Below are 14,540 nucleotides of genomic sequence, written 5' to 3' on the forward strand. Positions count from 1 at the left end.
TTCGATGGATTCTACTTCTTCTGTTTCCTCTTCTGCACCGGCTGCTGCTGCTTCTTTTTTTTGGCACGTGCGAATGCGAACAAATGGCGCGCTCCGTCTATTGTTTTGCACCACGTCGATGTCTGTACGCCCCGGGTAATGGAACACAGCCGGAACAGGTGGCCAAAGCCACGCCACGAGGTATGTCATGGTGTAGTCATCTGAGAAAACCATGTGTCGGCATGTGGCATTGTTTGCTGCTTAACTCTGTGCACTTCGGTTCGTGTGCGCGATCAACCTTGGATTGCTGGTGCCGGTGGCTGGCAGGCACGCGAAAGGCGATTCCTCGAGTTAATTCGATTAAAACCATCTTCAAGGTGCGATCCGAGTGGTTGTAGTGGTTTGTTTGGCTAGCTGGTAATTGGAAAATGAGTTTGCTTCCCACTTAAGCTAAACCCGGTGCAGCGCACTTGATCATGATGGCCAGGTGCACTCGATGTTGTTGAGTTCTATTTTCAAATTCGATCACGATCACGGTGCTCGGATGGAGTGAAAGTGTAAATTCAATTAGCTGCGAGTGCATGTAACTAAATTCTTGTTGTGTTGCTTGTTGCGATCGTTCTACTACAGCACGCGGCTACAATGACCACTGAGGAATTTTCAACTGATGGTGCTTCGTGTGGAGGGAGGGGCATCGTGTTTTGCTATTTAAAAATTATTTTGTTTTATGTCATTAGCTAGTGATTTATTTATTTATTCGTTTCATTATCTATTTAGACACTTCGTTACATTACACTTAATCAATCTCAACATAAATCAACATAAATCTGTTTCAAAATAGTTCATAATTTTTAAACTGTTCACGCTGCACTTTTCTAATCATCAATTAGGTATTTGCCGTTAATCACATGGAACTATCCACTTGCGAGATGAAGTTGTTGACTGGCTTTTTGTCGTCGCGCTCGTTCGCCACTCCTTATGCGGCACCTTTCGTGACCAAATCTATGCAAATCCTTCCCCAACGAGACGCAACCACCGTACACGCTCATAAATATTCAAGAATCACCGATTAATGCGCTGCACTGCGCTGCATTTTCGGTTCCGGAACTACCGGATCCATCTCTTCTAATCTTCCCACGTGCCCGTGCCACGGTGCGGTTCCAACAAGCGCTAATAATCACCTCAACCTGCATGCTACCCACGCAACAACGTTCTGCCTATACTTCCCGGGGGGAGGCAGATACTGTGTTGTACCGGTTGTAATGCATCGTTTGCACGAGTAGAGTCGAAGAGGTAAGGACTTTAATAACGCCGGATAGATTAAATGGCACGTTGTCTACGCCTGCAGTCACCGGCTTGCAACAGGTTTTCGCCTCATCCTTTTGCTCGTACATCACTGGAGGTAATGTTGTTGCTTCCGATGTTATGCCAGGATGAAAGTTTTCACTTTCCACCAGCGCACCTCGATCCCGCTAAGCTCGATCGAGCCATCACGACGACAATCGTGCTTGGTCGTGTGCGATGGATCGTCTGATAAGATAGTGTTGGCAGCGGTTCCCTTCGTCGCTTCTCTCATCCGCTTTGCTCATTTATTTGAATTTTCCCACCAAACACACGGCTCGGTGTACAACTCGGTGTACAAGATAATCAATTGCAAAGTCATTGCGAAGCAGTCGTTGCCGGTTTTGGTTTTTTTTTGCCGGGAATCCTCTTCGCTTAAAACAAGGAACCACTTTCCACCGCCAAAAAGGCCGCTCCACGACGCGTCGTGATGTTAAGGAAACGAGTGCTCCCGGAACAGCGTTTGAGCGATCGGGTGGGCTTCCCCCTGGGTGGTGTGCAGTCTCAAGTGCAAGTGCACCGGTACTTGGCATTGCAGTCGGTGTTGACAGTGAAAGTTGCACGCGTGCACCACTAGAGATGCCGCAAAAAAAAGGCCAGCTCCTCGCTCAATCAATGCGGTGGCTTCAAGACGAAGAAGTGCCCAGGAGCGCCGTGACATCGAGCATGGTAATCGTTGCGTAGAACCGGATTTGAAGGCATCGCCGGACGACCAAAAGTCAACATTTCATTTCGCGCGCCTGTCGGAACAGGAAATCGAACTGTCCAAGTGCCGGGATTAGTACAATCCTTCCGCCCCGTTGCCATCACCGGAACTGCCGGTATTACGGTGGTCAGTAGCAGCAGCAGCAGCAACAGTATGCTCTCGATGTTTGGCCGGTTTGGGCCGACCGTTACAGCATCAAGCTCATCAATTCCGATTGCATCAATCGGTGTGCGCGTTCCGGTGCGCGTCGATGATGATCCGGTTTTGTGCGATTTTGTGGCACTCGTTCACTCTCTCTCTCTCTCCTTCTCTTCTCTGTGTCTCTACGGCTTGATTGCTGGACCAGTGACCGGTTGCTTCCGAACTGCTCTGGGGCTGCTGCTGCTGCTGCTGCTGCTGTTTCCTGTGTTTTGCCTGCAATGCTGCCATCGAGCTCGATGCGTAATGTGTAATTGGTGTTTCTGGTGCGCTTCTGCGTGATGCGGAATCGTTGGAGGGTTTTTTTCTTCGTCTCAGATCGGTCACTAGTGGAGCTAGCGATTCGTTTGTTGTTTTTTTTCCTGGTGAGGAGTAGCTAATGACGAATGGTAATTCGCGTTTCACACCAGGCCACGCAATGCGAACTACCATTCACTGTCCATCCGCAGGCGGTTCTGTGTCCAGAGCTGTACTACTTCAAGGACGGAATGGCAATTGAAGTGGCTCGCCCTGGCCCTTTTTTGCTAGCATTCTATCTCCAAATTACACCGAACTATGCCTATACCTTCCATTTAAGGGAGGTAAATGATTTTTTTTAAATCACAATTATTTTTTAGCATTTTTTTAGAATGCAGAATGCATTTTTTCATGAATGTTGAAAGATCCGAAGAGTATTGTGTAAAATTTATGCACAAATCGAAGTAAAACTGACCAAGATATTGAGAGTTGCGCCTTATACATGATTGATTGCTTCTTCAATAAACAAAAATATGATTCTGTGCATCTTGCAACTTTGAAGCGGTTTTGAAAGTTGCTATTCATCGTGCCATAAAATATATTGGAACGGGTCATGATTGTATAAATTGTTCATACTTTTATTTTTAAACTTAACCACATCTGGGTTTTCTAGGAAGGAAATCGTGAAGAGCATCACTTTAACAACATCAAAATGCTGTCAAAAATCGAAAAAAACTAGGAAAAACTTCACTAACTAATTAATAAAAGAGTATCAATTTCCACGGAGCCCACGGAGCATGATGCCAAGACACGGACACCGCAAAAAGTGCATTTTTGAAAACGACGAACTCCCTGAAATTGATGCCATGGCTGTTGTTTTTCCCCAAACATTCTTGAAAAGTTGTAATTTAACATTACCTTCATTACCTACGAATAGTATAAGTTACATGATTTCGTCACGAAAACTCCCCAAAAATTAGCCCTTTTTTTAGCGCGCCTTAACCTTCGCCCATTTAAGTCACTCCGTACCACCGTGATGGCAACCGTAAAGTACCACCTTCGGTAAAAATGCCATTCGGTGCTCCTAATTGCTCCCAAAAATGCTCTCGTATCGAAACCTCCATTGCCACCGCCGCCGACTGGGCCTTTCTCTTTCGCCAGCAAACTAGCCAGACAGCATAAGAATATGCTTCAAAAATGGACATCGGGCACCATGGGCATTCGAATCCCTTTTAACGGTGATTGACTGGTGAATGATCATCGCGCAGAGCATGATGCTTGAGTGCTGCTCCTCACACTAACCCTCCCTCCGTTGGTTGCGTTCGATTTTGTTCAAACCAACACGTGTCCGCGTGCGAGGGAGTGCCGCAAAGCGCTCACAATCGTTTCTAATCGGTTCAAGGTCCGTGACGGCCGCTCTCGGTTTCCGGCCGAACGGGATGGCTGTCCGGGGGCCGCGGGACCATTTAATCAGTTGGATAAATAAAAATTGCGCGGGCTGGCCGGTGTTACGGAGTTACATAACTCCATGACCATGGTCACCTAAGGTCACCGGTCCGTGGGCCGTGGACCGGATGACTTTGACTTTGGCATGCAGCGCCATGTTTGGCCCGGTGACGACGGCGGGTTAGACGAGTGCTGCTCCTGCAGCTGTTGCTGTAAATTCCAATGCGATTGTTTTATGATCGATTGATTTCGCATTGGGCTCATTTTATAAGTACAGCTCTCCGTCTAGCGCCGTGCTAGCGACTGGATCAGATCGCTGAGAGGAAACAATCGAGGACCGTCTGAAGGTTGCTTCTGCAGCCGGTGATCCATATATATTGCATGGCACGGATATGAACGCTAATCCCGTACCTTAAGCTCGCTCGAATTGAAATTTTATTTGCGAAATCCGCAATCCGCAGCCTCGGAATCACCTTGTGGTGGGTGCTGGGAAAGGAGTTTTAAGCAGTTTGAAAGTTGTCAATCCGCCACGGCACGGGATGCAAATGAGCAACCATCGGGGCATGGAATGTTCCGCGAACTCGTTTCAGGTAATCGGGTGCGCTCCATTGAGCGCACCCTTTTCGGTTTATTTGGGGCCCATCTGGACGCCAAGTTAAGTCACTTTCATCACTGTGCTGTGGCTCGGCCACTGGACCAGACGCTAAACAACGTCCGGCGAATGTTGTTTTCCATGTTTAAATGCCGCACGAGTGGTCGCTCGCTCGCTTAATAGAATCGTAGCAGCAAACGTACCGTGCAGCATCCGATCATAAATCACCACTGGCTCACGTGTTTGTCGTTGGGACTGCCGTGTTCCCGCGCTCTTCTCTTCTCTCTCTCTCTCTCTCTCTCTCTCTCTCTTGCGCTTTGAAATGCTTCCGTTTTTCGTAACATCACAGCGCAGCATCACCTCCGACCACGAGCCCCAGTTGAGGATGGTCCCGTGAAGTATGCGAAGAAGTCTCTTCGTCGTCGCTCCATTCGCTTCGATGCTGCTACATACTAGCACCGCCTTGAGCGGAAACGAGTGAGCATACCATGCCACGGGTCGCGTGCTGATCGCGAAACGTCGTGGAAGGAAAACAAAACCATAACAGGCCCCTCGTCGCACGATCATCGGTCCGGCAGCATCGACAGCGGTAGGTCCCCTTTTTGGGATTATTACATAATGCAGCGGCACGAGCAACGAGGGAAAACTGGACCACACGACACGGTGAAGCGTTGTGCGAAAAAGTTGGAACCTCTGGAACTGGATCGCGCAGCATACAAACATGTATGTGTGCGTGCCTGTGTTAAGCATAACGATGATCAAACGAGCTCGAGGAAACATAAACATGAAAACGACATCGTCATCTCGTCGTCATCGTCATAAGCATCATCGGCCAAACGGGGGGAGGGGGGGGGGGCAATCGAGAAAGTGGTCCCTCGATCAAAGGGAGATCGTGTGCGCGCTCCCCGCGAATACGCGTTCCTTTCGCGCGAAATTCTTCATCGCGTCTGGATCACGTTTCTTGGTTTTGCCTTCGCTTCGATCGAGCACGTTTTCGTGGAGCGCCGTAGAGTCCACCGCGTGCAGGGTCGTCGGGTTCGTCGCTTTGTTTTTCGTACCTAGCGCGCGCGCTCGCACAAGTCTTTCGTTCGATGAAAGAACGATGAACGTTTATTACCGGGTTTTGCACGGAAAAGCGAAAGTTAAACCGCAAACCACCACCACCACCTAGGGCGCGAAGATGAATTTGCCAAAAAGGGATTAATTCGTTTAATCGAATCTGGTGCTCCAGCTGAGCTGTGCTGCGGGATGCTGTGCGTTCAGGCCGGTGAGAGGTAAAGGTGATGGACACTCGGCGGAACTGATCCGTTTGTGAGAATATTACATTGAAGGTTGTTATGTAAGCGTGTGCCGGTGGTGCTAGCGTCATCGCCAGCTCGCTAATCTTTGGCCTCGCAGCAGCAGCATAATGACGATTCAACGCCGAAATGGTCGTGGTGCAAATGGCACCCGTGACAATGGCGCCGATGTCATGGGCATGGGCTCGTCGTGGCCCTACGAACAAGGGTCGCAACACAATGCTCGTTGGGCGTTGGTTGGAGCCACCAGAAAGGGTTGGGAAAATGACCCACCAGCGGTTCTAACCCATCGTAGTCATTGTGCTACTGACTCGAGAGACGTTCAAGGTGGACGATGCGTTTCGTGATATTCGACCAATTGTTCATTCACGCGCCATTTTGTCCACCTAATGTTAGTTGCAACAACTTGACCTCATTTTGAGTTCAGTTAGACCACGGAACAGTCGCACAGGGCACCTTCCGCGACATCCTGACATCCGCTTACGTGTTCGATTACTTCCTTTAACGCCGCGATTTTACCGCTTTCCCTTCGGTTACATGATAAACGCCATGTTCAAACATTACAACACCACCACAAAGTGCTTCCGATCGGAAAACAAAACGAATAAAAAAGGAAGAAACACTTGGATGAGTTCCAAGTTATCGATTGCAGGTTGCCGGCTCATTTCCATGGCGGACGCGAGCAACGCTCGCCATAACATGGCCCCTGCTCGCTCGCTCGATATGCAGAATGGTTTGTGTTCGATTTCGGTTTCTGGTCAAACCGTTTTTTTTATGGCGGGTTTTCCTCAACCGATCACACGGAATGGAATGCCCTAATTGTTCGAAGCAGTTGTTTCGTGTTCCGTGTACTTTCGTGTGCAGACACATTACAAGCTGAGTGATGTAGACGGTGTTTTGTTTGCATGATGGATGGGTCGTGGCATGTGTTATACAAGCGCACCAGCCACTATGAGCTAAGAACTGCTGACTGCAAGGGAGAAAGGTAATCCGAGGATTAGCCGAGCTGAAAGACCAAAAGCAAATCATCTGGAGCACGGTCCCACAGAGGAATACTCCAGCCAAAAAAGGTGGCCGAAATCTGGGACATGTTTATTTTATTTCCGACTTTTGCTCTGGTAATAAATTGATCTACAAATGGTTGGGATATATAAGATTAAATCAGTTCAAGAGAACAGTCTCTGTTTGATTTAAATCACTTTCTACGACGCTAGCAGATGGTTTTTTGATACTCTTTGTGCGTTGAAGCATGAAAAATGCATACTTTTTGCAAACAAAAAACGGATCATATGAGCAAGCAAACGTTTTAAGACTAATTTTCTTTAACACCCGGCAGTGTCCGCTGAAAATTATGTTAGCATCAGAAGGAATAAGATCTCTGGAATATACAGGGTGCACCATCAGGCGGTACCCCATTTTAAAGTTGAATAACTTCCAGTTGAAATTATTCCACCTGTTTCCTCGTTGCCTTTTAGGATATGTTCATGAATTTAGTGTTTTTTTGAAAAAACATGAATGAAAAGTGATGATTCTTTAAACATTGTATTTTCGTTCCTTTTCTTTTTTATGGTAAAGACAACTGCATTCTGTACTGCAGAGTTTTTGATATTAGGCGGAAGGTCTCAGCATAGCTTTTAAGCTAAAAAATACTGTTAAACTGACTTTTGGCAGACTTTTACCTTATAATATTCCTGTGTGTTTCCCTCGGATTAGTGCAAATCGTTTTTCCTTCTTCCCCTTTTTCAAACGAAATCAAGTCAGTCGTCATCGCAATGCAATGCATTTAATTTCAAATCAAGCGAACAGGATTATACGATGACGATCAATCATCATACAGCATTTGTCACGATTGCGGGTCGGAGATGGAGAGGCAAGCTTTGTCCAGCCCTTGTCCTGTCCTCACCGTTTTTGCTCACCGTAGAAGGTAGTTGACCTTTTCTGGGTGCCGATCGGCCACCGAAAATTGTCGCCCAAATCACGAGAGCCAATCCAATCGCCTTCATTCGTTCTCATTGAAGGGCCACCGCATTATACCATACACCGGACCGGTTGCAAAGGGCTACGACTGGTGCGCTTGGCTAGGTCGTCCAGGTCCGCTCCAGATCTTCCGCCCTCCCAGGGGCCACCACGACGTCGGGTGTCATGTAAGAAAACGTGACCATCGTGCACCCGTTTTAAACATTTCTCATGTTTTCTCGCAGCCTCTCCCTCAGCGTTCACCCTTTCACCGTTTCGCACTGGGGAGGACTCGTTGGTTTGGCCAAAAATGGACAAACTACATCACGGAGCGAAAGATCTTTGGCGCACCGACGATCAGTTGCGATAGTGAAAGTATGTTAAACGGATCGGTGGTTTGGCGATCGGCAAGAGCATTCTACTGATGATGATGATGATGATGATCGAGATCGATGTTAATTATCGGCACGATTTACTTATCGCTCGGAAGCGGTAGCGGCAGATGAAGCCGCTGATCGTTTGTTCGATTATTCGATAGGAGGTTCGATGCGATCGTCTCCAGTTATGCTGATCTTTTCGTATCCGTTCGGTAAGATCACACAAAGGCCCATCAAGAGGCTGGCAATCGCTTGCAGTGGTCTTAATATTATTACAACCAATTGGTCGCTCGGTAATGGTCGGCTTCGCTTTATCTTCTCGGCTTTGTCCTGTGCAACAAATTATGATCATGATCGTGCCCGGGCGAACCGACGGAATATTATACTTCAAATGATTCCTCTTTCGATCGCCCCGCTCCCCTATTAAACGGGATTCGATAGCGGCAATAAAAAAAAACGAGGGTAATGTAGAGATCACGGCACAGAGCGCAGCACGGTCATTGATTTCATTTCGCTTTCGTATGCTGCCCACGGTAAATGGTTTGTCAATGATAAGGGTGTTTATGGAGCAGGCTGGATTGTCTGCAAAAAAGGGGGTGAGCAGCAAGGCACATCGAAGGCCTCCCGAACAGCCCGTGCTTTGTGCCTTTCACAACGCGTTGCTCGTTGTGCTCGATCCTGCTGCATCCCTTTCCTTTATGTGCCCGTACTTGGTCCATTATGCTTCGAGGCCTCATGACAATGTATCCAATTTTGAGCATGAGCTTCCAAAGAACTCTCGCGTCAAACTGACACCACATCAGCAAGCCCTTCGCGTGCACTAACGGTGGGCCTAGCGAGTGCCATTAGTACCCGATCGGTGACGCGTGTGGGTGAGACTAATTTTCCTTCTCCAGCTAATTTGCTCGAGATTGATCGAAATCGATCGAGAGTTTGCAACATGTCGCTAGTATGTGCAGGGCTCCCGCTCAAATTACTGGCTGGTGGTGGCCAAGGCGTAATCGTAAAGATTATCCATAACGAAACGATCTGGTACACCGGGGAAGGAGGCCTTAACACACAAAAAAAAACGGGGAGAAGCTGTTTCAGTTACGATTTCGTCGCGTTCTTGCGATCGCGTCACGGATGACGAAAGGATTGACCGTTCCCGGGGAGGTTAACTGTCGAATCGAAGATTGATTTCGTGCTGATCAACCTCACTGATCGTGCCTCGGATTTGAAGCTGCATTGCTGCAGAACAATAGCAGAGATTGTCCTAAATCGCCGGTCGGACAGACAGGCACCACCACCCTCTCCGAGTCGGGGGCGTTATGATTGAGTTACTTTTGATTGGCTTGACGCTTGATGTGACCTTGCGGACCGTCTGCGACGTCGTCCGCTCAGCATAAATCACCAAACCAGCACCACTGAGACTGAGCTCATGAAAAACAAATTGAGTTTTCTAAAACCCCCGGACTGCTCCCTCGGTGGGGTTTCTCGTACGCACCACGCGCTGCTTATCGGAGTGGAAAAGGATTCCGAGTCCGGGCACACGTTCGCGGCGCGATCGAGGATCGTTAGCAAATTTTTCGGATGCCCTTGAACCGCACATCCAAGAGGTGAAAATGGGGTGATTTTGGTGTAGATGGTGGTGTTGATCGCATTCCGACTAACCGCTGCGTGGGGGGCCGGCTTGTCTCTGCATGAGCTTTCAAGAGCACCGAGTGAGCATTTGAAACTCTAATCAAAGTTAATGGCAACGGTGGTGGGTGGCCTGTGGGGTAGGCTAGTGGTCAGTCAGTCAGTCAGACTGTCACTGGCTTGCATCATCTCGAGCACGGCCGGTGAGCGAATGATCGTAGCGCGAAAGGGCGAACTCGATCTGGGATACTCGCTCGCTCGGTTCAGCGAAGCGATTCAAATTGATCATCGCGCCCGCCGCGCATCGAGCGTCAATTTGGATGCATTTGGGCACGGGGAATTGATCATAAATTGATCATCGAACAGACTTGCTGTGAGCTGCTGGAGCGGAGACGGCGCACATGCATGCGAGTGCGAGTGAATAGCGATCGGATTTGAACAATTGGGCAACCGGAGGTTCTTCGCGGTCTTTTGATTCCAATTAATCAATGTGCGGAGCGTTTGTGGAGCTGTCGGATGGAATGTGGTGAGTGGTGTGGGGCGTTTAGTGTGGTTCTAAGGCAAGAGCTAGACTCAGAATAATGATGCCATCGATTTGTCATCGAGATGAATCATTCTTCATTGGAGTTACTAATGGGCATTGGCATCTTAATGCTAGCACAAAAGACAGATCACGGTATTCTCCAAAACAATTCTGTTTTTAGAAAGTGAGCGCTTTGAGACTGTTTTTGGCATTAGCTGATCGATTATTTCATATGCATAGAACATAGAACATGAAAATTGAAATGAGATTGAGTTTGAATGCACAAGATGTGGAGTGTTTGAGAGAGATACAGTCTTTGTAAGTATTTTACCGGATAGTGGAAGCTTTAATGGGAGGTTACGCTTGATTTACTTTGCAATCAGCGGAACGGAAGAGCGTGAGATCACACATCTTCTTCCATATCTCACGACACACGGCTCTAAAGCAGCTTCCATCAATCGTTTGAAGTACGCGATGGGAATGCATTCCATGATCACAACCTCCACCACCACGACAACGATGATAATGATGATTAGATCCGACTAATTGATGCCGCCTGTTCATGACACTAATTACAGCAAACGTTAATGTGATCGTTGTACACTGCGATGACGCACAAAAAACATCCCGTGACAGAGTTTTAGAGAAAAAAGCCGATATGCAATCTGGATTGGACACAACAAACTCCCAAACAATTTTTACTTACCAGCTGCACCCCGAGCGCGAGCAGGAAAATGTTGGCCATATTTTCGATCGATAGATCGCGGGATCCTCGAGCAGCGGTGTGGCGGTGGTTCCGCTGCACCAATCACACAGCCGGAACGAGAAGAAACGAAGCGAGGCGAGGCCAGATTCAGTTTTCTCGTCTGAGGGGTTTTCCTCGCCTGGTTTGTTGTTGTGTTCGTGTTGGGCGTCACTTGGGGCGTTACTTTCGTTGATTAATGGTTAATTGAAAAGGGTAGAAATCAATCAAACACCCCGGCTCGATCAGCACCGGTTTTCGGTAGGTATTGTTTTCCTCGTTTATCCTTCAGCTTGCTATCAAACGCACATACAGCACAGCACATGAATGTTACCTTCGTAAAGGATTCAAAAGCGTACGTACGGTTCTATCGATCACTTTACTTCACTACTTCACAGCACACGATCCTAAAAGGGGTTTAAAGGAATTAAAATTTAATTTAAAACAAACAAACTGCGCGTTCAGTTGAAAGAATGCCAAACTACACTTTACCGGCACTTATCTAACTTAATAACCTTCTAACAAGCGACCATTTCGCACGCTTACGCCATTAGTCGTCTTCAATCCTTCGTTCACTTTCTTTGGACCGCCTCTGGACCGCCACTCAGCACTGGCTTCCCGGGGGAGGGACGCAGTGTGAGGTAAGTGAGTTCGCGGCTTTTCCTCGGCAACCAACCAGCCTTTCTGCCTGCCTGCTGGCTAGCTGGCGGGCCGGGAAATTTTACGATATTGTCATAACCAACCAACTAACCAACCAGGCCAGGCTTGTTTGTCTAGGTGACCGCGCACGTTCGTTCTCGTTTAGAGCTGTGTGGCCGCTGTTGTTGTTGTCGGCATAATTAAATCATATAACTGCAACACCGGCCAGCCCGCGAGCTGAGAAGCGCACACAGCGCCTTGGGTAGAAGGAAGGATTAGGAGTCGAAGCCCCTTTGGCGGTGGCCACCACTTGCTATGATTGGTTGATTAGCACGAGCTACCGCCGTCACCTCAGTAACAGTGCAGTGCGCGCCGAGGGTGCTCCGGATAATATTCTTACATCATCGATCGTACACTCGATCTTACGAGTGCGCTTCCTGCCGTACCGTCACACACAAGCACACAAGCACACAAAGACACAATCTGAGATGCCGAGGCAGAGACACAGTTTCCATTTCCACGAGCAATGTGCGCGGCTATCACAGCATCCGGGGCCCAAACCGACAAATGTTGATGATCATGTGCGCTTCCGTTGCTGTCGGACGCCGTTGTTATCTTCATTAGCTGTCATCAACTGCTTTAGGCTCGCGGAGTGCCTCCGGAACCATTTATTTCATTTGCGAGTTGCGAGATTGCTCGTCACTAAATGAAGTTGCTGGTTTTTCCAATTGCTGGATTATGAATATTAATTTCCGTTTCCCAAACCCAAAAGGACACCCAAAAAACACCGTCAAAACACCTCGTGATCGATCAGGAACCCGGTCTAACCGCACACTTCCTAAATTCGGAGCGCATGTACCGCGCACTCGACGTAAACACGCAGCGACGTGAAAGGAAGCGACGTGATCGTGCGGACGATCGCACACCGTGCACACACCAGAGAGAAAACCCGTACCGTACCGAGTGCTGGCCGAAGCACCACTGACCCAAACGGTTGTGCCAGCTTTTCCAACCGATTTGGCTCGGTTCCGCGACGATCGCGACGACGACGATCGGCTCTGTGAGTGTAGCCTCTTGGTAGCCGTGATTCGATCGCGCCAACACTGTCGTAGTCGTCGTCACTGCGCCGGGTAGTAGACGCCACACGAGTCACCCCTTTCCACCGGCCGGTCTCTGGCCGCGAGCGTGAGTTACGAAGCCGCGTAGTACTCCGCGTGGTCTGCGCATCACGAGCGTGTGATTGAGGAGGGCAAAGGGGTGAGTTTGAGATTTTAGTTTGGCGCACTGAAACAATAACGATGCACAAATGTGGCTGGCGTGCGATCGTTGCGAGCGCTACAATTGAAAACAAAGAGACGCGCGAAGAGCGAACAAGCAAACGAGCGAGCTCACGCAGACAGTTCCTGATCGAAAAGCGATCTGCAATCCGGACTAACCACAGTGAGTGGGTGTTTTTTTGGTGTGCTGCAGAGGAAGAGAAGGGCATGGGAGGGGTACTTTTGTACTAATATAGTACCCTGGGTAGTGACGAAGAAATGCTTTGGGCGCGAAATGATTGATTGACTTCCTCGTTGGCTGGTGGAGTCGTTCTCGATCGCTTGAGCTGGACTGCCGGTACACCACCCAGTGGGTGTGCTTCGAGGGTGTTAACTCCCCCTGGACTCACTGGAATGGCCCACACGAGTCGACGGTGCCGAATGATTTATCGCGGCATCGCAGTCGCACAACACTTTGTACTTGGTTTCGGATCGAAGCAAGGAATTTGTCGTTAGAATTGAAGTCCCTTCGAGGGCGCAATAACGATGCAAATGTATGCAATGGTACTCCCCCAGGGGGACGCGACGTAGAATTCTTCAATCTTCAAAGCCAAGACCTCGTAGAATGTTCAATTAAAAGCAACATTTTTTCCGACGGAATTCCTGTGTCGGCGGCCAGATAAGGTGGCCACATAGAGCACCTACGAGTCTCGTTCACTCGAGAGTCCCAGCAGAGCAGAGCGAAGAGCGAACGCAAAGCGAAGGATTGGATTAGGCGATAAGCGACGAACCGCTTCACTGGCCGAGCGTGGCCACGGTGCGGTGCGGTGGTACAAATGGAGCAATTCTTCAGCGCGACTCTATCGCGCTATCCCACGCCCCGTATGCATTCGTATCATCGTGGCGCGTTGGTGCCAATGTAAGCCATTAACAGGCGATTTGTTTTGTGGTCGCACCAGCCAGCACCAGCTCAGAAGGAATGAACGAACGATGCAACTCGCAATCGCTGATATCACGCTCTCACTCTTGTCTTTTGTCTTCGTAATTTGCGCACTCACTTTCAAGTGCACGCGAGTATAAGGAATGTTATCGTTTGGTGACACACTCTATCCCCCACTGGGTGTCTCGTAGGTAGATGAGTCATTTCGCCTTTCGCGGTTCTGTTGTACTAATTTGATTCCGCACGCCACACGGCTGTTTGTGCATTGTTCACCCTTTGCGTGTGCGCTGGTGGACGCTCGGTAGAGGGACTTAGGGCGAACGTGACACGATTGGCGATCGATTTTGCCCCACGGTTCCGTCGCTTCCTGCCGAGCATCTTCACATTCCAAACCACGCGAAGCGCTAATGGTTTGCAATTAAAAAATGAAAACAATCGTGGAAGAGGGGAGGTGCGCCGTCGTCATCGCGTTATCGTGACCACGCACGTGGAGGGATGACCTTCATTGAGCCGGTGCGGGGTCTCATCCCGCATCGTTCTTCCTACGACGGGCACAAGTCCACCACCCCAAAGAGGTTCTCTGTTGTTGGCGTCTTCCCTTCATGGGCGGAGGAATTATTCCTACAATTTGCATACTTCGTGTCGGTGGACTCCAGTGGAGTGGAGGCACCGAGGTTCTAGAGTGGTCGT

At 48.9% G+C, this 14,540-nt stretch overlaps 1 protein-coding gene across 5 annotated transcripts in view; it reads right to left on the reverse strand.

Moving 5' to 3' along the window:
* The window catches only part of LOC126579145 (uncharacterized), an 18,817-nt gene extending 6,192 nt beyond the window's left edge, over nt 1-12,625 (reverse strand). Inside the window, exons 1-2 of one of the 5 annotated variants that reach the window (XM_050242481.1) lie at nt 12,514-12,625; nt 10,980-11,422 (exon numbers count right to left, since the gene is read on the reverse strand). In XM_050242481.1, coding sequence (XP_050098438.1) covers nt 10,980-11,018 — 39 coding nt within the window. In that variant the 5' untranslated portion in view covers nt 11,019-11,422; nt 12,514-12,625. Of the gene's footprint in view, nt 1-10,979; nt 11,423-12,442 lie in introns of all 5 variants that reach the window. The other 4 variants (XM_050242479.1, XM_050242480.1, XM_050242483.1 and 1 more) reach the window with 4 other exon arrangements.
* Nucleotides 12,626-14,540: the final 1,915 nt, after the last annotated feature.

Source organism: Anopheles aquasalis, chromosome 3, assembly GCF_943734665.1.
Source record: "Anopheles aquasalis chromosome 3, idAnoAquaMG_Q_19, whole genome shotgun sequence".
NCBI classification, from domain to species: Eukaryota; Metazoa; Arthropoda; class Insecta; order Diptera; family Culicidae; genus Anopheles; species Anopheles aquasalis.